This window comes from Prinia subflava, chromosome 4 (assembly GCF_021018805.1).
Source record: "Prinia subflava isolate CZ2003 ecotype Zambia chromosome 4, Cam_Psub_1.2, whole genome shotgun sequence".
Classification (NCBI taxonomy): Eukaryota; Metazoa; Chordata; class Aves; order Passeriformes; family Cisticolidae; genus Prinia; species Prinia subflava.
In genome coordinates this window covers 2345125-2366936 of record NC_086250.1, presented here as the reverse complement: position 1 = coordinate 2366936, position 21812 = coordinate 2345125, and the positions used below count along the sequence as shown (strand labels likewise).

Here is a 21812-nt window from a genome sequence, read left to right as displayed (position 1 = left end):
TTTGTGTGATCCACATCATTTGTGGATGCTGAAACCCACAGTGCATTGAGCCTGTGAGGTTCACTCACCCTGTGATCCTCTTGCTGAGTCTCAAACTCCACTAAATCAGGTATAACAAAGGAAATACAAACAAACAAAACAAAGCAAACTCAAAATAAAAAACCCAAAAGAACAAAAACCCATAGTAAGGAACGAGCCAGGACAGCAACTGTTGTGATGCTGGAAGGTGCTCCTGTAATTACACTGCAGCAGCTCCAGTGCTGAACAAATTGCAGATGGAATCTGGCAAGCCAGAAACCTCCTGCTCAGAAACATGTAATATGTTTTTATGGTTAGAAAGGCCTGAGGGCAATTTGGCTTTGGCAAACCAAACAGAAGCCAGAATTTTACATCCTGTACTGCCAAGTGCATTGGTCTCAAGGACACACCTCTAGGACAGGCCTCCACGTTTCTAGAAGAATCCGGGGAAGGAAAACAAATGCACGTGGATGGCTTCTCCAGGGGCTGCTTTCTCAAAAATTTTAAATACATTGCACACCAGTTAGGAGATATTTCTGAATACTGTTCAGTCTGAAACCAGAATCACCTTTTATTTTTAGTTCTGTAATACTCAGGGACCTGCCACAAGACCAGATCCTCCCAAAGAGAAATATAAAGCAGATTGAAAGTAATCAGAAAAAGATTCAGAGTTCAGAGTGAAACTCCTTGCAGAGAGTTCATCCTCTCCAGCTGCCAATGCCAGGTTCTGCTGGAGTCTGTCTTGCTCACCAGAAACTGAGTATTTCTCACCTTGCTTAGTCAAGGTATATGGAGAAGTGGTGGATGGAAATTAAAAAAGAAGACTAAGTAAGGCAACTCCCTGATCTTCAAGAGAAATGACTGAGGAAGAATCTGAATACAAAGAGGCATCTTGCAGAAAAACCCCAAACCCTACCAGTCCCCCCAAAAAGGGGTTGTTTATTAAGCTTTTGGGAGCAGTCCACACCTAATGGTGCCTCTGTATATCTTGTTTAATGTGAACTGATATATCCAACCCCTGCTCCTAAAGCTGTTTATTTTCCTTTTCTGCTTTATTATCATCCATTTGTGTTTCACATCCTTTCCCTACAGTAACCTCACCTCAATAATGACAGGATACTTACTCTAGAATTACTATGGTGGGGAGCAGAGGAAAAACATTGCTTCACAAGTGATGCCAGCAAATGTACAGAATTCAGAAGAAAATGAGCAAGAGAGTGACACAGAAAACTGAGTATTAGTGACTAAATTAGCCATTATTCCTCCTCCAATCAAAGAAACACTCCAGGGCACCAGGTGGAAAAGGGGAGTTACTCTGCATCAGTTTCAGTCTCCTGACATAGCAGGAATTTAAAAAGTGAATTTAAGCAGAGCCAACATGTGGCTTAGTATTATTTTTACCAAGAGATAAACAGAGACTAAGGAATAAAAAACCTGAAATACCAGCTTCTGTCCTCATTTAAATCTTTGTTCCCAATAATTCAGCTTAAAAGTCAAGGAACTACATCGACTTCAGATGTGAAGCCTGTACTTAAGGGGATGTGCTGCTCTTCTCTGGAATTCAACACACACATCCAAAGCAATTGGAAGGGAAAAAACAGATGAGCAATCAACTAAACCTTGTAGCCAGTACTTTACTTCAATAGTGGGTTTTGGAGAAGAGAGAAACTGCATTGAAATCCCTTGGAATACAGTGTGATTTTCTGACAGCTTCACAAACTGCTTAAATGCTTTAGAAGTAAAAAAACCCACATGGAAAACTGTTTTCCACTGTGCTCACTGCCCCCCAAAAAGGTGATTACAGGATTGCACTGCTGGACTCCCAAAATCTCTCATTACCACATGCAGTCTGAGAGTCAGAGTGAGATTTCACAGCAGCAGCTGAACCCTGGTGGAAAAGAGAAGGAAGAGGGGAGGGGAAGGCCAGAGGGGGAGCGGGGGAAGCCCTCCCTGCCTGCTCTGCAAAGGATTTGAAGAGCAGAAAAGAGGAACCGTGTCAGCAAATGCCAAACCGATGTGATACCTGCCAAACCGCACCTTATCCTCCTCAATCAGCAAAAAAAATCATCCTCTGCCTGATTCTCTTACCTCACCAATAAAGGGCTGTTTTTTTCCCTTATTAGGACAGTCTCCACGCTGTAGAATTCCGGCTCTAATAAGTGCCTTTAACAATATGTGCTGCACATCAGCACAAAAAAAGAAGGCGACTAATAAAAGTAAAGCACAGAAGGAGAATAAAAGGGCTGAGTCCTAAATTAAAAGGGATGGCATCGGCTTAGCTCGGGCTCCAAAATTTGATCATAGATTTTATGAAACGGAGAATTAAAATTGGAATGGGTAAATGTATGAAGGCTAACATTATCCAGATATATAATTATAAACTTGGCTCTGTGGCCACTCGTACATGCAGGCTGCCTGACTGAATTCAAGGAGACTTTTTCACTACATTTAAGAACTTACACTTCCCAAAATATAAATCAAATACTCAGTACATGAAAATAGTGCAAGAAAGGGTTTTTCAATTTTGGGGGGTTTTTTTTGGTTTTTTTTTTACAAAGTAAAACGTGGAGAGAGTGAGAAATTACAGTCAGTTGAACCCCTATGTTTCAATTATTTCAACGACTGATGGAAGAGTTTTTCTTGGTTTCATTTTTAAGTATTTAATTTACTGGACATAATTGACTCCATCTGCTTTATATGGACATATACACCAACTGAAAAGCAAAGAGGGCCTAAAGTAATCGGCAGAGAATTTCCCTGAGTTTTTCCTGTTTTGGGAAATTCTGAATTGGGAGCAGGGTGGATGGGGAGTGCAGGAAGGGAAAGAAGCAGGATAAAGCTCTACCACCCCCAGCCACCACTGGTTGGACACCTATGCCAACAGTGTGGCTGTGCAGGAGCTATCTGGATTCAAGATCTGCACTAACAAGGAATTTTCTAGTTTTGCTGAAGCAGAAGCAGAAACCCTTGTCAGAGTGAAGTGATATGGAAAATGTTCAGGGCTGTTTTGTTTTTTAATTCAGCCTGGAACAAGAAAGCAAATCTTTCATATAGGTCTTTTTACTTTTCTCTTTGAAAGGTAGGCCACTAGGAATCAAAAGATCAAAAAATCAGAATTTTTTATTTACAAAAACTACAAAGGTGCAACTCAGTAATTTCTTATCTAGAAAATGTAAAAAACAATAATTTTAAAAAAGTATTTCCTATTATTTTAGTATAGACAAAGCCAATTTCAGAAACCTGACATGAACTCATAACCAGCTCTGCTCTGAACTGTTCTGAATGACTTCTGGCCAAAACTCTCCCATATTTTCTAGGTTTTACTAAATTTACCTTTCATCAGAAGCAGTTCTCACAGCTCATTCCAGGCATTTGGATTCACAGCAAGTTCCTGGCTTGAACCAAGGCTTGCACAGAATTTTCATGAAACTCTCCCAAGTCACTCGTTCTCTGACAAAACTTCAGATGTTTGATGCTCACAGCCTCGACTTAAGACTGAGGTGGATGCTCAAAACTCCACTCCAGCTTTGTGCTCCTGAGAGCCAGAGCTTTTCTGATGCTGAAAACATTTTCAGTGAGGCAAGAAGGCTGCAAAATCCCACACCTTTCCCTACAGACCTGTCCCTTCTCTGCCACAGAAACTCCCACTCAAAAATGTTTCAGTTCTTCATGCAGACTTGTCACTGTTGGGAAAGAGCCACTCCCAGAAAATGAGACTGGGATTCTTTGCTTCCAAAACAGAGAAATAACCTCACTACAGGCAAACATCTTTGAGTGTCTTGTCTGTAGTCACATTATGTCCTTCTTGTTTTACCTCAGTAATTTAAAAAGGGTTTTAGAAATTAAGGATTCAGGCCTCTGTCTGCTGAGGAACAGGAATGCAGAGCATGGTCAAAAGAGAAGACCAGAAGACAGAGAGAGTTTCAAGTGAAAATGAACAGCACCAATTTTTGGAGCAGAATTAAGCAGATAACACAGTGCCACCAACACCACTGGTGTCTGTGGAGGAGCCCTCTTAAACCCCTCTCTTCTCCTAAAAAACTGGCTGATATCAGTCTGGAACATCCAGCCAAGAAACAGCAAAGATGACCCACAATACCAAGAAAATGCTGCAAAAACCCCAAGCTTCCAACAAGCAAACTGAAGTTTGAACAGAAGTTATCACTTGCTGGAAGGAAAGTATTCTACCTGTTGGCAAAGAGAACTTCTGCCTTCCCCAGGAACTTGCACAGTAAACACTTTAGTGTCCAGCACAGTGAGCCAAGCCAATCCCTATACATTTATTAAACAGACTTCATGTTCTCAGGCCAACCGGAATCATTTCTTGGCTCTGCTGAGAGCTTCTGCTTTTAATTTCTAGTGTATCAAATGCTAACAGGATTATATTCAGCTATTTAGCAATTACAGAATTTTCTACAAATACCACAAGTCCACTGAAAGCACAGAAAATATCTTTAAACAACGCAGATGAAATGATCATACAAAGGGGCCATTAGAGGACATTCGCAAGAAGTTAACAATCACATAGTACCTCATTCAAAATAATGCAATAACAGCCTCCTCCTTTTCCCTGGAGAGTCTCCAGAGAGTTAACTTATAAGGATTTTAATGCTCCTTTTCCACTGCAATCTCCTGAGAAGACATGAGCCCTTGGAATGATTACGTTATGCCTCAGCCTGGGAAGGGCAGGATTTCATCATGCACTTCTCTGAGCAATGCTTTGAAGAAGCCTCTGTGGGGAATGCTAAAGGTGTCTTCCCTTTTTGGGCCTGAGGTCACAGAGGTGTTTGTTACAAGGGAATAAATCGATTTTCAAGTTCTGGCCACACATTTGATTTCTCTTCAGAGTCCTTTCCAAAGAGAACTTTGCTTTTCTTCCCCAAGCATGCTACCATGAGCCTTGACAAAAGAAACCCATGTCTGGTTTTCAAGGTGTGTCTGCTTTTATTAGAAGCTGTTACAGGGCCCAAGACTCTCGAGATAAAAGAAAACAACAGTGCAGTAGCTAATCATACTTCAGCAGAAAAGGATTGTTTTCACTAGAGATAATTCCACTGATTTCTCACTCACACTCAAGCAAAGGCTTAGCTCCAGGCACTCCCCCAACACATCAGACATGCCAAGTATGAAGGCAGCACACTGCAGGTTCCCTCTCCTGCCCAAAAGGGAGTGCAGGAAAATATCTCCCAGCAAGGATATCCAGTGGCCCCCAGTATTTTAAACAGAACAGCCAGACCCTGACACCACCCTAAACCAGCTCCAGCACAGACTAGAAAGGTCAAGGTCACCTGAGAGGTCCAGCCTGCACTCAGGGCCAGCTCCCCACATCAGGTATCGATGTTTTCACCACTTATAAAATCATAAAGTGTTCAAATCTCACCCACTTTGCCCCTTCCCCTTGCACTGAGGGCAGAGGAATTGGATGCTCCCTGTTCCCACACACAGGGATGGGAGGGCTGGCTGCTGTGGCTTGTGGCTCCGTTTCACCACAGAACAGCACACCAAAAAAATGTCATCTGACATGCTCTTAGCTAAATTGTTATTTATTGCCCAATTTCTGAAATCGCAACGAAGGATTTCAGATTCCTGGAAGGGACTTTTTGGAGGGGCTGAGTTTCGGAAATCCCTGAGCTCCCTCTCCCTCCAAGAGCACAGGATTTCATGCTGGAAACTCAAAAAATACACACATAGAAATCCCAGTTGCTCTTCAAAACCTCTCCCAAGATTTAAACCAATATAAATTACATAAATCACAGCAATTTACAAACATAGCAGTGTCCCGTTTCCTACCCATCAACTCATAAAGCAGACCAACAAAACAACACAGGACAGGAATAAAGCAATACTGGCAATATTACACAGGCTAATGGATTGTCTTCTCTTGCTTTCCCTTCCACATTCAGGGATGAATGTGCCATGAGGACTTTATTTACTCAGTGAATCAAGCAATCTGAGTTATGTGAAACCTCTCACACAAAGTAGGAAACTTCTGCAAACTTCCCACCAACAGAACTCCAATTAGCAGCCAGTTCTCCCAACATATCCTTCTGCCCCTGAACAGTCTGAATTCTGCAATTTAGGTAAGAGAAATGCATGAATACAAAGATTTTAGACAATAGAGGGAAAAATAAAAAGAAGCAAAATAACCCAATAATCATTCCCCAGTTCACCCCGCTTCCCAGCTTGTTACACCATCCTGCTCCCCTTGCCTTTCCACCATCCCAGCACCTCCTACACCACACCAAAACTCTAAATCCACACAGATATCATGAACTGGGACTCACTTGGAAAGGCTTGACAAGCTCTGCCTGCAGTGCGACCTGCTGATCATGTCTGCAGCGTCTGAATCAGTGCAAGCCGCCGGCAGCTCCAGGCAGCAAATGGACGGATGATCAGGGCGTGGAATGAGATAATAAAAATGCCATTATCCTTTCAGGCAGGCGAGATTCATTGGATGCTCTTTCCACCCCACAGGTTAACCATTTGGTTGGTCCTGTAGCTGCTGGAATGGCACTCTGTATTTGCCTCTTGTCAAGCTCATTATCTGTCTGTATCCCCCTCCCCTCTGCTCTGTGACTGTATGATTATTTTTTTTTACTGTATTCTCTCTAATAGATCCTCCTTGTTGTTGCTGGGTCCCCAGTGACAGAAATTCCTGCAGATTTCCCAGCTGCTCAAGCTGCCTAACAAACTCTTTTTCCTGTTCAGCTTTCCCAAGAAGGGATTCTGTCCAGGCAGCTCGTCTGAGCACCACGCAGCCTCAGCACTGCACAGAGGCGCCTTTGCAAGCGTTTGCTCATGGGAAAGTCACACTGCAGGCTGCCCAGAGATGAGAGGGCCCAGATAGAAAATAATGGTCCAGGAACAGTCCTTCCCTCTGACAGTAAATCACTGCCTAAGCGTTTTGCATCCAGTCTGACTTGTGAAAGGTCAGGCTGGATCAGCCAGCTCAGGAGTGAGGGTGACGGCCAAACACCAGCAAATCCAAGGAGGTGGGGAGTTGCTGCAAGCTCGACTGCAGTCAAGGTGAAACCATCTTTTGTTTAACAGCAGGATTAAAACCAGGGCTGGAGCTGAATCCAGCCTAACAGACCGTCCTCAGTGCTCTTCCATGTAATCCAGTGAAGGGAGCAGGAAACAGAAATGCAAACAGCGATTTAAATGGAGGCACCATCACTTACCAACTTCATATGCTTGGCTCTCACACCCCTTCCCTTCAAAGCCCAAAAATGTGAGCAAACTGAAACCACTGAGTGTGCAGTCCTGCAGTTATTCCACCCCGGGCTGTGAGCTTGCTAACCCTGATAAATTACGAGAGTGGGTGTGGATGGATTGGCACCCCAAAGGAAATCTCTGCTGCCAGCTCTCCTGTGCAGTGTGTGGGTTCAGCAGGTGGCACTCTCACCCTGGAGTGAGCACCCAGGCCACCCTGCCCAAAGCCATGGACAATGCCAGGGAAGCATCCACACCCCGACCCTTCTCATCTCAGAGCCTTCAAGAGTCCAAAGACTGCACTTTGCTCAGGGCACTGATATTAATTTACGCTCTGCTTAAGTCCCACAGGCAACAACTGGATCTTTTCTCCTCCCAAACACTCTCTACACTCTTGATGAGACAGATTTTTTGTGAAAAGGTAACAATTCTGTGCTTTATAGATAGTTGAACGATTCCCTTGCAAGGTTTTGCAGATGTACAAAGGCTTTTTTACACACACAGAGTTGATTTTTCTTCATGCACACCTTCTGTAGACCCAGCCCTTTGTTGTAAAGCACACTAAACCCCCCATTTTCCGGTGTGTAAAATATACTGGAATTCTGGTCTGCAGCAAGGAAAGGCCAACATTGCTGATGGTCAAGGGAGGAAAATAGGAATTCGACTTCTGTGATTGCAGAGAGATCTGCAAATGAGATGAGGGTGCAGCAGGCAGGACACTGGTACACTTTCTTTTTTTACCCTGCCCTTAAAGGAAGGTGAACATGTGTAAGGCAGTGTGAATACAGAGGATCCTTAAAAATGCTGGTGAGGAGGGAGATATATTTACCCTTCCTGGAAAAGGCCTTTCTACTGCTGAGGAATTACAGGAACAGAATTCTTCCCTCTGGAAGAGCATTAGTTAAACAGAGATCGTATCACTGCTCCTCCAAAACACACATTTAATCAGATGCCAGATGTAAGAGTTGATGTTTATGAAATTCTAAACTGGGTTCCAAGGCAGCCCTACAGAATTCTAATACAGGTCTCTCTTTACTACTGTATTACAATACTTTTTATTCCAGTTGATTGTTCTACACTCTTTTCAATCCATCCTGGAATAAATTACGTTGTTGCACTGCTCACCAACAAAACAGTCCCATTCAGGACAACAATAAAAGCAAATTGATTAACCTCTAAAACACAACACTGTACATCTCCCAAGGACAGTCTCAGAATTTTAGAATATCTGCCTGTACTGCCATGCATGGCTCTATTTGTTGGCCATTAGAAACAGTGGAAGCCTCTTCCACTTGAAGTAGACTCCAGAACTGTTTTTAAATATTCCTCTTAGGATAGTCACAAGAATCACAGCTTTTCTTCCTTCACTCTTCCAAGTATTGCTTTGAACTACAAAATTCTGGGAGAGCACTTCAGTCCAGGTGAAACACAATCCTTCACAAGGTCAACCCATTTTTAACTTCAAGACTTTAGCAACAAATTGCATCTACAGCACTACAGAGAATAGATTTAATTTGGCTGTAGATTCAGCAATGAACAGTGCTGGTCATGCAAGCCTGTCCTCAAGGCATCTTTGCCTGCAAATGAGGTACTGAGGATGAATGAGGTGGGCAAATCCCACTTGCAGGCAGTATCAGTGTCTGTCTGTAGTGTTATCTGTGACAGGCATCCTTGTCAACAACTGCTCAACATGCCTTGCACGATGGCATCCCACTAATTAATTTTTAATTTGACAGCACCGGCGTTGTTATTATCCTTCCCTCCATCCAGAAATTGGCACAGCCATGATGTGTCACCCTTGCAAAGATCAACCCTGGACACACAGAGGTCATTTCACTGGATAAGGGGAGGAGAGGTGCCATGAGGAGCTGGGAGAACCCACAGGGGCAGCTTGGGGAGTGCCCTGAAAGAAGCTGAAACACATTGTGCCATGCTTGCAACCCCTCTGAAAAGAAGTGGCAGCATGACCTGAGTTACAGATCCTTGCACTTCATAATCCCTTTAATATTTGGAAGCCAAATGTCTGCTGTTTACTGCAGCAGCTTAACCAAGAGGCATCCTTTCAGTACACTGTGGCCCTGAGGTGAAGATCTTGCATATGGAGCAGGGAGAGGTAAATCACCTCCCAGATAATCTCAAAAATTCACAGGGGCGGCTGAAGCACAAAAAATTATTAGTCAGGAGACACGTCTCGACCTGCATTCCTTGTATGTCCTGATGCTTCAGAGATTTAGGACACCAAAACCCCTAAGGAGGGCACTAGAAGGAGAAAAAAAACAGAGCAAACAAATGGTGACTACACCAGAGCACTTGTGAGGTGTCATTCATGCCAATGAACTCAAGGCAAATGGCTCTAGGAGAGTGAAAGGTCATCTGCTGCAGCAAGGAAAGGAACTACAGGGCCTTTCCTATTTTCTGAACCTTAAAAGCAGTAAAATGAGGAGGAGGAAGGAGACGTGAGAGCTTTCCAAAAGGAAACTATTACCGGGAGGTTCCAATGTCTACTCATACTAACAATAAGAATGTCCAGAGGTCATCCAGAGAGCCACTTCATATTTTGTTTGTTATTTTTACTTTAACCATTCCTGCAGGCAAGGCAGAGTTTTCAGTGAGCTGAAAAAAAGCCTGTGAATCTTTTTTTCTTTTGAAATGATAGTGAATTTAGAACCTGACAGAGGCATATGCACTGTCCATATTTAGTTTATTCCTTTCTGCACCTATTTGTCAACAGGGAATTCACTGTGGTGGTGCTCACTGTTCTTGTCCTGTTATTCAAACACCTTCATGTTTCTTTAGCTGTTTAGTCCATGTTGAGGACTTTTACATTTTAAATTTTAAAACAGGCAGCTTACAGAAATGTATTTGATTGGTTTCAGAGACAGTAAATAGCTCTCCCTGCACTGCCCCTTCTCTGTGCCACAAGTCTGAAACAAGCAGGCAGACTTGTAGAGAAGTTTGCAGAGCTACTGGCATTTTGCAAGAGAACTCTGTTTCTTATGAAAATCCATTCTAACGACATTAACATCTGCTCCTTATTTGAAGAATATTTTTAACTGTTCCCTCGCTGGGAAAACGAAAGATGCCACAGTGTCTTTCATGTTCTCACGGAGCAGACAAACCCTGTTGGGTTTTTTTAAGGTCTGTTCTGAAATGGCCCAGTACAGTTCACTGCAGGGAACTCAGTGGATGCAGCTCACAGGGCTTAGAGCATCTGAGTTCAGCATCCTAGGAGGTTTCACTGCAGGACACTGGCATGTGAGCAGGGCATTTATTGCACACATGAACAACACTGTGTGTGTTAAACCAATGTTAAACCAATGCTGCAGGTAACTTCTGGCAGCTCATACAATTAGCTCTTGGAGTATATCTCTTGAATACTTATAAAAACAAGACTATGCACTTTGTTATCAAATAATGCTGGGCTGTCTCTTACTATGTATTTTTTCCCCAAGTCAAGCTGTAAATATCTCAAGGAACAAGAGATATTTGTTAATGGAGACTCTGCCATTTCCCAGTCAGAAGTTTTCCAAGCCCTGTCAGGGTTCAGTACTAAGAATCCATCCTACAGCTACAATATTTATTCTTCCCTTCATTTTCTAAATCTATCCCACAGTTATAATTACCTGGGTGCCTCTAAAGAACAGCAGTGTCAAAAATTTTAACATGCTCACTGAAAGCTGTGAGTACCCAGCTATGTATGTGGATTTATGGATTAAAATACATACTCAAATTGAAATATGTAGGTTTGGGCATCTGCATGTGCAAATCAAGGAGCCACACACAAGCAGCATTTGCATGTTCACACTGATACATCATCAGGTAGCAAATGCCTTATTAGAAAACAGAACTATTTGCATGGACAAGTTCTGCAGGACTGGGAACACAAGACTTGTACATTAGAATGGAAGAGCCTGCAGCCCAAAATTATAAACACTTCCAGAATATGTAGCTCCATGCAGCATTGAATCCCATCTGATGCCTGCTTTGCTGAGGCAGGATGGACTTGGACAGTGCAGGCAGGAGCCTGGTTCTCAACAGGGAAGAGAATTTGATTTTCTCTGACTGTCCTCAGTTTTTGAGGTAATATTATCCTGCTTTTCACATGGAAAAGTTACTGACTGCATGCATGGCTGTAACAGTAAACAAAGTCCAAGACAAGTGTTAAAATCATAGTCCAAGGAGAACTATCACTATAAGTTGAAACTTGATTAGAAAAACATATTTGCTGGTGTTTGCATTCTCTATCGGTCACTTCTGGGGAAATGCACAATCTAGAAATAAAGCAGCACAATATCTCCTGGGTGTGAGAGACCATTTCCACCAGAGCATGGCTTTTGCTTTATGTCTTCACTGCTTTCAAATAAACACAGAGATCCAAACAAAAGCCTGCATACAACCACCAGGACACAGGCACATTCTGGTCACTGGACAACTGGAATGGAGGAAAGTGTAGGAGGGAAACAATCACAAAGGGTTTATCACTTCTCCCTGTGTCCTGGCCCTGCCACAGGGGAGGGACACACTCTGGTGGCCTCCTGCTCTGAGCAGAGCCCATTTCTCTCAGCCACCACCAGCAGCAGAAGGAAAGGCCACTGTTGCCCCACTCAATTCCACACCCCTTCTTTTGTGCTTTATGCATTTCAGGGACACATGGCAATTGTCACAGCAATGAAGAACGGTCTATTCTTTTGGCTTTCAAGCTCTAAAATTTGCTGTCTCTCATTTATGCCTGAATTCTAATGGCTATTAATAAATTTCAGCTTTATCAGTGTGAAGGATAACACTCAAAGCCCAGACTTGTAGGACTTCTGCTGACAGCCATGTAGGATAATTCTTGCAGAACCCACAAAACAAAAAGCTACATAAGGCTGCCAATAATATAGATATAAGTTCTCTTTGCCCCAACTACATCTGGCAATAGGTAATTTCAACAACAGGGCTTATATGAGATTATTAATGTTATTTTTAAAATATTGGAGGCATGCTGCAGAGATAACTATTCACTTCAAGCTTGGCCACAAAAGCCAGAAGGAGCCCCAATGTGGTAGGTGTGGTACAAACACAGGTGATGGAGGCATCTCCAGGCAAAACAGGCTCTGCCTTGATTTTACTGCTGAGAGGGCATGGGTGGAGGCCTCAGCCACAGCTCCTTGGACAGATTACAACAAGAATCCTAAACAACAGCAAACTCACAGTGTGAAGAGTTGGATCTATTCACCCCTGTGTGCCACCACGCCCCAGCAAGAGCATCCACTGTCCTGCTCCAGTCTGAAAGTGGGTGAGTCCAGGCTTTGAGCCTTCCCTGCTGGGAGAGTTTTATATAAATATGCACAGGCACACAGCTCTGGGAGGAGAAGAGCATTTATATCCTGCTGGGCCAATTTATGGAGATGTTCCTGTACCAAAAGCTCCTATCTCGTGATACTCTGATTTTTACTGGTGAGCAACACCCAAGCCCCAGTCAGGATCTCAACAAAGAACCCCCCAAACTCAGCTAGCAAAAGCCATCCAAATTCCACCACTGCTCAACAGCTCATGCCACATGAACAGCTCAGAGGCATTCAAAATGCAAACTTGACCAGAAACAGTTTGGATCTTTGCTATCCCTGAAATGAAGCCGGATCCTCAGACCAGGCCCCAGCTTCAGGCAGGTCAGTGTTCAGCTATGCCCCTGTCTGACTGCACCAGTCATTTTTAATATCTGGTACTGGCCCTTGGGTGTTTTAGCAGCAGCTTTATTTCACTATCTGTACAGGGATTACCAGCTCACCGGATGCTCCCAGGAACTTTTGGAGAGCAAACAGTGTCAGTTTATTTAATAACTTTCAAAGTGAAACTAAAATCTTGTCCAAATCATGTCTCTTCTGATTTAATTAAAAGGCACCACACATACTGCACTGCTCTGTTAATCATTAACAAAGTTAATTCAAGACAGAAGATGAGTCTTTTCTTTCCTTCAGCCTGTGGAAAACTTGAAAAAAAATCCTAAAAAAGACCAGTAGAGTATGATTTTTGTTAGAATGGTCAACGCTTCAGTATGCTTTTTTCCCTTTCTTCTGTATTTCTGATTCCTACAGGAATGCATATTAAAAGAGAGGGGTTGGGTTTTTCTCTTCCTTGGCAAAATACCTTTCCCAAATTTTCTAAATATTGCCTGGTATTTGCGTCAACATGACAGTCATTGGGTTTGACAGGAATCAGATTGCTAAACCCACAGAAAAATGCTCTGGAAATGAGGGGCTGGTTGTACATCCAGTTCCACTCAGATCCCCTTTAGCAGAGAGGCTCTGAACTGTCTCTGTTCGCCCTTCCCAGGCTCACAGCAGAGGTTTCCTCTGTGCTAGGTTTGAGACTCCCAGCTCCTGCTGTCTGACAAACCTCCTGAGCACTCCTACCCCAATCCACTTTCAGTTTCCAAGATGAGCTAGCAACACATCAAACTTTCTCTGCCTGTGCAGCAAGCCTGTGCCAAACTTTCCAGGGAGGAAAGTTTGCCATCAAACTTTCTCTGCCTGTGCCAGCTCCTTCCAGGGGGGAACCAAACAGGACATCAAACGGTGCTAGAAGTGTAAAACCACCTGGGCTATCCAAGAAACAGGATGCATCTAACATCTATTTTTCCAACAGTTCTCCTTTCTTGAAGGAGGCCAAAACAAAACCACACACACACAAAAAAAGAGCTCACTTTCTTTTTGTCTTAGGGAAACTTAAACACAAAATCTCCCAGTCTCATCTGTACAATCTGATGGGATTTCCCCCTCGAAAGCAACAAAGGGCAGAGGCTGAACACTTCCACCAGGCCTGTCATATCACATCAGGACCAGCTCCATCAAGGCTACATTCTTGCCTCCAGCCATGGCTCACGCCTAACATTTTGGAGGAAAGCAGTGGGAAAAAAAAACAAAAAATGCAAACCCCACTGCACCTGGCCCGTGGAGTCAAGTCCTCCCTGCACAGCAGAATTCCTCCCTGCCCCTGCAGGCAGGCAGCTGGGGCTCAGCCACATCCAGGCACTGCAGGCTTCCAGAAGAAGGGAAAAAGCGATTTATTGTGTGGTAACAGACATAAAAGGGCACCAAGAAATTCAAATTAAACTGCCGTACCACGGGACATAGTCTCATGCTGCACCAGGGGAGGTTTAGGTTGGACATTGAGAGGAAATTCTTCACAGAAAGGTGATTAAACATTGGCATGGGCTGCCCAGGGAGCTGGAGGAGTCACCATCCCTGGAGGTGTGTAAGGAAAGACTGGATGTGGCACTCAGCACCACGGTCCAGGTCACTGTGGTGTGTGGTCATCTCAGAAGCCTTTTCCAAATTAATTGATTCTGTGATGAAAGTCCAGTAATTGCATCACAGCGTGTGCACCAAGGGCAGAACAATGTGAGGGCTGAAATTACTCCAGCGTGATAAAAGACTAAACTATATTTTTTCCTCTGTTATTTCTCTGCATACCCAAGTGCTAATACTTATTTCTGCACAGAAGTACCTGGAACCTGTTGTAATTTATAAAAACACCATGGGAAACAACTCTTTTAGGCACTCCACATCTACTTCCTAGCTTCTCCTGGGAAATGGAGAAATGGGAAATTCCTAACCCTAACCCTGTCTCCCTGAACATCGTGGACAAAAACTCCTGCATCACTTGATGCCATTTAAATTAACATCCACAACATTTAGGAACCTATACAGAAACAGCTGGCCTAGACCTGTTCTGAACCCAAGGATTAATGGAGAATAGATATTTTTGGATTGTAGGAAACTGGAGAGAAAAGAAACAAGTGTGGTGTGATCCTTTGCTGGTATTTTGTTCCTACCAGCATTATTTAAAATGCATTCTTCTGAAATACAGTCTTTCTCCAAAACCCAACTTTGTCTCCACCCTTCCATTTGAATCCCAAACACATTTTTTAAAAGTGTACTTCTTGGAAACACAAAACCCAGACTATATACCTCTCAAGTAACCCAATGAAATCATGGGATGTTTTCTTTCTCCGTTCTTCCTTAGCAGGAAAAATATGAATAATAATATTCACTAGACAGGAGACTATTTTTATGTTTACATTTTTATAATTTACGAAAACAAAATAGGGACACTTTTTTAACCATTATAACATTTTGTTGTATTTTTTTCTCCTCTAAAATATTCCCTGAAAAAGAGCTCTCATCTACAATAAGATGTGACAAGCAGAATTTCAGGGGGTACAGAATTCTTTGGATAAAGTCAAGAGAAATTGATTTAACTGGGAAGATAAGCCCTGATCCTCAGCTGTAACCTGGTTACTCCTGATGCACATAACAAGGCTCAGGAGGTTAAACGTGGTTGTGAGAGGAGCACGGTGCGTTTTTGTTTCCAGAAACTCCACATTTAATTGAAACTAGAGATAAAGAAAATGATCCTTTGATGAGCGGGGCCTGGCTTCAGGCATTTCCTTATCAAGATGGACACGTTGAGAACCCACCCACCAACATACCAGAAACCACAGTTGGCAAATGCTGGGAGCAAAGGCATTTCCTGCCTTCTGACTTTCTAGCTGAGGGCCAGATGCTTCCCAATCCTTCCTTAACAGCACAGCAAAAGGAGTGGGAGTCCAGAGCCTTGCCCAGTCTTGCACGGTGAATGGAAAGGCCAGGCAGCATCCCAGCCACACACCCAACATCAAACACGCCACGGTTTCTTCCCTGGTTCTCAGTTCCCTGTCCTAGTGGGAGGCTGGGCCAAAGGACTCTTTTTCCTACCCCATCACCTCCTAAGTCACAGTTTATAGTTTAAACCTGCTGAATTAAGTAGTAATTAATGTGGTCCCCATCCATGTGGTGTGCCAAAACACCACAAAGAAAGCAAGAGCAAACATTGTTAAAAAGAGGTAAAAAGCAGCTGAAGCCTAAAGGGAGGGCTGTGGTTTAGTTCAACCTACAGCTTGCTCTACCTACACCACTTCCAACAAGTTCCTTTCAGCTTTCTCTCCCATTATCTTCAATATATAATAGAATAATTACCGATGTGAAATTCTCCAAAAGCACTTTCAGAAGTAGGAGTTAGAACCTTGTAAAAAGGTTTCCCCACCAAAAATTACCACAGAGATTCTGAAAGTTATAAAAAGTCTTCAATTCCTGCCCCTAGAAAAAAAGCAACAGAAACCAGCACAGGCTGGTAATTTCTAGCCTGCAAATACTGAATAAAGAAGGGTAGCTTTCATGCAGGGGTGAAGAACACAAAGCTCAAGTGCCATTTGTTAACTATGTTAAAAAGGGGAAAAAAAGGGAAGCAAGAGTTAAGAGAGTCTTTAAGTACCAGCAAAGCATCCAGATTCAAGCTCTTGTTCATGCCCCTTAAAGCCATTATTTTTAAAAATGTTTATGCAGCAGGGGCATTTCTCCTACACATAAAAATTCTTGAAAAACAGGAAAAGGAAATTAATGCTTCCTTCAAAATTAACATCTATTGGCAGTCTTGGGTCTCTTACTGTGATACTCTAAGATGCCCTTACCTTTGTCCATACTTACAAGAGCCTGTGTTTATTCTGAAGTTAAGATCTGATTTTTACTTATATCAAACACTTTTTCAAGATTATTTTCAAATTACCATCAAATTACACAAACACTATGAACAAACTATTGGGCTTTCAGAATTAAACACGCAATTTCAAGAAATTTGCAATGTCTCACCAAGGCCCTAGGATGACACAGCCAGGCATCACTTCAACAGAGACCAGCTAGCAAAACTTTGTGTTCTGGCAGTGTTTTTCCTCTCTAGCAATTTCCATAACATGCCTTTGATGCCTTAAATTTCAGCTTTCACGTTTTTCAGGTTCTGTGCTGCCCAGGGGTGCAGCTCTGAGCTCACACTCAGGGTCACTCAGCTCTGCACACAGCAGGGACACAAAACAAATCCTTCTCCTGCTGCACACCAAGGACAACTTTCAGCCCAAAAGCACAAACAAGGGTGGCTGGAGGGAGGAACAAGAAGGATGGGACCTCACAGCCTGGAGCTGGAATTGGACAATTAAACCCCAAAATGCAAATGGACCAAAACTTATCACAGTGTGAGACCTCGTGACCTTTTGTCCATTTTGTGACCATTTTGGGTCCATTTCGTGACCATTTTGGGTCCACCTTGGGTGCAGCCCTGGCCAGGCTCTTGTCCTGCCCAAGGTGTACCCTAAAGGCCTTTCAATAAATCCCTGCTTTATTCTCTGGCTCTGTTCCAGCTCAGCCTTCCCAAGGCATCACCGCCCCCTTGCTGCATTATTGGGAAGACTCCCACACCTCAGGTGACCTCTAGCACACCTGTGCCCTCCATACTTTCCTTGGTGGGATTAAGCAGGGCCTATTTTGATGCAAACATGCTGAGCTGACTAAAACTTGAGTCTAATCCTGTGCAGATTTCCTGCAGCAATGCAAGGGGGCACTTCTAAACCATTCAGGCCACAACACAGCAAAGCTCCTCAAAACTCCCTCAAATCCTGCTGACAGCAGTGGGTGTGCACAAGTCCAAGTGTGGCAGCCCACACAGATGGATTAGAAGCCACCACATAAATTTCAAAGGCATCTTTACCCAGGGAAAATGTGGCAATGATGTTGATATTTTGTGACGCTCTGCAGTCCAAGGAGGCACACATCTACTTCTGCTATTGAAGTGCTGCTGCTTTTACAGCGGTCAAAGGCTCAATCTGGATTAAAAACAGCAATGAAGAACTTCTAGCAGGCTTCTAGGCTGTGCTGAAAGGAGAACCTGCCATGCTGGCAATGGGGGCACAAAGGAGTGCTGAGATCACCACTCAAACTATTACAGCTCATCCTAAGGAGATGACCAAGGAAAGGAGCCCTCCTTGCTCCTCCTCATCGAGGCCAGGCACAGAAGAGTCTCTGCAGCACAAATTCTTACACATAAACGTTGTATCAACCATTAGCAGGACTGACAGCCTTGGAAGAGTTTAACAAAGGTTTGATCAAGCAGTGGCAGTGTTTCAGCAGGGCCTGTGTGACTGCTGGAGTCACCTCTGGCAAGGAGCTGTGCCTGGCAGAGACCAAGCCAGACTCATCCTCAGAGCAGCCTCACTGATGGCAGGGCCCCAGGCAATCACAGCCTGTGATTACTTCGTTTATGGAGGGCAGCCCATAAACACCGAGTGGACAGATCTCTGTTTGCAATAAACTTTTCAGTACTGAAGGCGTAGCTGTGTTTTCAAGTCCAAAGATGCTTGAAGAGGAGATGCCTTTGGCAATGAGTTCCTCTTTCAGTGAAATTCACACCAAATTTCTTGTCCTGACATTCTCTGAAAATCATCACACATGGCCCGACAGTTTTCAAAGATCAAATATATCCCCAGGCATCCAGGACAGAGGAAAAAGAATATCAGGAGTAGAGAAATATGAACAAAGAAAGTGACACGAGTTTTACAGCTGGTCACCAATCCTCCACCCACAGTAAACATGGTGAAAGCTTTTCCTCTGACATGAATCGTTCCTGTGAGGGTGATTGAGAGCTAGAGATGGAGGCTTGTGGTGCTGAGAAGACAGCAGGGAGGACACAGAGGCAACACAAGGAATAATAACACAAAAGGACTTTGGGAAGACCCTGTACATCTATGAACATGCTGATTTTTAATCATATGACACCTTGGATTCAAAGCCACTTAGTGTGCATACAGCAGCAATATCCAAAAATTCTGTAGTTACAACGTTTTTCTTTCCCAAAGGCTTTTTACTTCTACCTCACAACTGAAAAATTTAGGATACTAAAGAGCTCAGTGCAATGGCATCATCTTTCACAGATCAGGTCTCATGAATTATGTGTGCAGTAGCAAAATCCTGCAAAAAAAAAAATTCCTGCTGAGGCATTTTCATTTCCATGACCACAGTCCTAATAAGTGAGGTAGATTCTGCTATGATTACTGTGACCTTGAATATTATATAACTACAGTCTGGGAGAGATTTTATTGTTGAAAATAGCTTCATGTAAAAAAAAAAAAAGTTACTAATGGTCATGACAGGAGGGAGAAATTTGATCTAGTCACATTCTAGACAACAGAGAAAGGAGAAAAATACTGAGATAGAATCAAGCCACAGTTTCATCAGATAAGAAAGGCAAGGTAACAGTGAAAGAAAGAAATCATTTGAGTGCATCCCATAACTGGGAATGTAGGAAACTTGGAGGTCTGCAGCGGGTTTTAGTGGACTCACTACACCTGGCAGCCTTGCAAGCTAACTCAGCAAAGCCACCTCTGAGTGAAGGCTGTGCCATGCAGAAACCTTCCATGTGCAACATTCCCTGCCCTCTTTGGCTTGGGAGCCAAGACATCACCGTGGCTGCAATCCATCACCTTTCCTCCTGCTCCTCCAATGGTTTCTGGCCTCCCTGCTGGAATAACATCCCTGCCAGTCCTGGCTCTGCAGTAAGGCACAACACCAAGCCCTGCTCCCATCTGGTTGTTGCTTTTTCTCCTGGGTTTTGCCTGCTCAGGGCAGGAGCTCCCCCAGAGCAGCTGAGCCTACTGCTTATTTCATGGTGTACTTCCCAGCTTCTTATCCAGGTGGGTTCTTGATGGTTTTCAGGAAGGGCCTTCCAAGACTACAGAAAGGTGCCTGGGGTGGGTCATCTGCTGCCTTTGGGCAGAAAATCCAGCCCTTTTCCTGGTTTGCTTGGCACAGGGAAACCCAGCAAGGTGTACCTGAGCACTCAGCCTCTCACCAAGCTCCATTCCCTAACATTTACATAGCCTGGAAGGCTGTATCTTCTGTTTAATAGTCATGCTTAATAACCTCTCATCTTCAGGCAAACAACTTTACAGATGGGAAATTAAATCCAGATCTTTGTGATCATGACATTGCTCACTCAGCAGGCCAAACAGAGGTGCAGTCTGCAGAGAAGGATTTTAATTCTCCTGTCCTCACATTCATTTTCTTGAACCATTTGTGCAGCAAATGAGCTGTGTGGCCACCCCCTGCCTCCAGCACAGCAGCATTCAAAACTGCAGGGTATGTACATCTACCTATGTATTTATGTGGCAAACACAAATTAAACAGCCAAATTAACAGCAACACGGGCTGTCAAAAACACAAATACAGTTCCCATGAAGTCAACAGCACTGCTTTACAAACATGGGCAGGTAGGTTACAGCCACAAATCCTTATCAACTGTGCAGAGAAGGAGAGGCTTGAAATATCTTTCATGTGCTAAAAACCACCATCCCCTCAGACAGGCTGAAAGATGCTCCAGGGCTGCTGGCAGTAGCAGGAGCTTGGGTGGGGTTTTTCAAGAGCACACAGATTGTCTTTTGTGCAGCCCCCTGGGATCAAAAGAGATTTCAAAGGCAGATCTCTAGAGGTATTGAAATACCTTTTAAAATCTGACTCTACGTACAGGACAGACCTCACAGATTTTTTGCTGTCAAATAATCCTTCATAGTAACAGTCTAGGCTTCCCCTGTCTAGAAGGTACCTAATTCCCATTAATTGTTAGGCTTTGCATGTGTCAGTCTCTTTGAAGACTAAAGAGAATTGAAAAAAAGAGAAAAAAAAAAAAGCCTGACTACATTGCATCACAGGTAAACAGTGAACTTCTCTCAAAGTACCTCAAATTGTGTCAAATTATACCTGCTTTCACTCTGGCCCACAGCCTACACCTCACTTTCAATTTAACACATAATTGATGATTTTGTAGACTGAAATTATATATTGACTTGTGTAAGAACAAGCTTTGCTATGGACCATATTTTTAAGTTGCAAGTATAGTTCAGCACAATGCCTTTATTTTAATTTTTTTGTTTTCTGGTCCTGCATTCAGTATTGGTACAAGCAGCAACTCTCACAAACTCACCCCAAAAAAAGCAGAATACTTTCTGTGGGAGTATAAAATAGTATAAAATCAAGGGCTCATTCATGACCCAAATTACGGGGACAGCCTGGTGAGACATCTCGTTCACATCCTGACAGCCCCATGAAATGAACTGAATTCCCACACAGTCACAAAAGGCTAAAGTTAGCATTTTCCTTTAAAAAATAATAAACTCAAAGTCTGCCTCTGGAGTGGATTGGCTGCAACCTTGAACCTTAAAGGAAATAAAAGGGGGAGAGAGCGAGCAAGGCACACATCCTAAAAGGGGGTGGGGACAAGCTAATGGCACTGGGAATGGAAAATGTGGGCATTAAAAGAATTTCCTACTCTAAACAATGTGCAAAGTTAAAAATATCTTCTCCTGAGATTATCCTCAGCATAAATACTCACGACAGCTATTTATAGCTGTCTGGTAGCCTCCAACAAAGATTTTTATTCCAACAAAGGAGTTATATACAAATGCAGGACCTGTTTAAAGAACTATTAAAATGGAAAATAAACCACTCTTGCATCAGCTAGCCATATTGGTACCTGTTTCCAGCTCAGTCTAAACACGGCTTTCCTGAATGCTGACAAGGGAGCTTTAAGTACTCAAGGGAGGGAAATAAAAAATCCCCTTGGTACATTTATCACGGGCCAAATATCCATTGTCATAAAGGCTGACACCTGAGCACTGCAAGTGCTGAGCTGAAATAAAGAGTGTGCAGATTTCTCAGCCCAACCTTGATTGTCCAGAGCTCTCT

General features: G+C 43.3%; 1 protein-coding gene across 9 annotated transcripts in view; it reads right to left on the bottom strand.

The window, feature by feature from the left end:
• Positions 1-21812, bottom strand: part of CALD1 (caldesmon 1) — a 145708-nt gene that overhangs the window by 37251 nt on the left and 86645 nt on the right. Inside the window, exon 1 of one of the 9 annotated variants that reach the window (XM_063395152.1) lies at positions 6303-6453. The exons of the other annotated variants lie outside the window; for them this stretch is intronic. Within the exon in view, the coding sequence (XP_063251222.1) occupies positions 6303-6349 (47 nt within the window). The 5' untranslated portion in view covers positions 6350-6453. Of the gene's footprint in view, positions 1-6302; positions 6454-21812 lie in introns of those variants that run through there. 9 annotated transcript variants of the gene reach the window in all.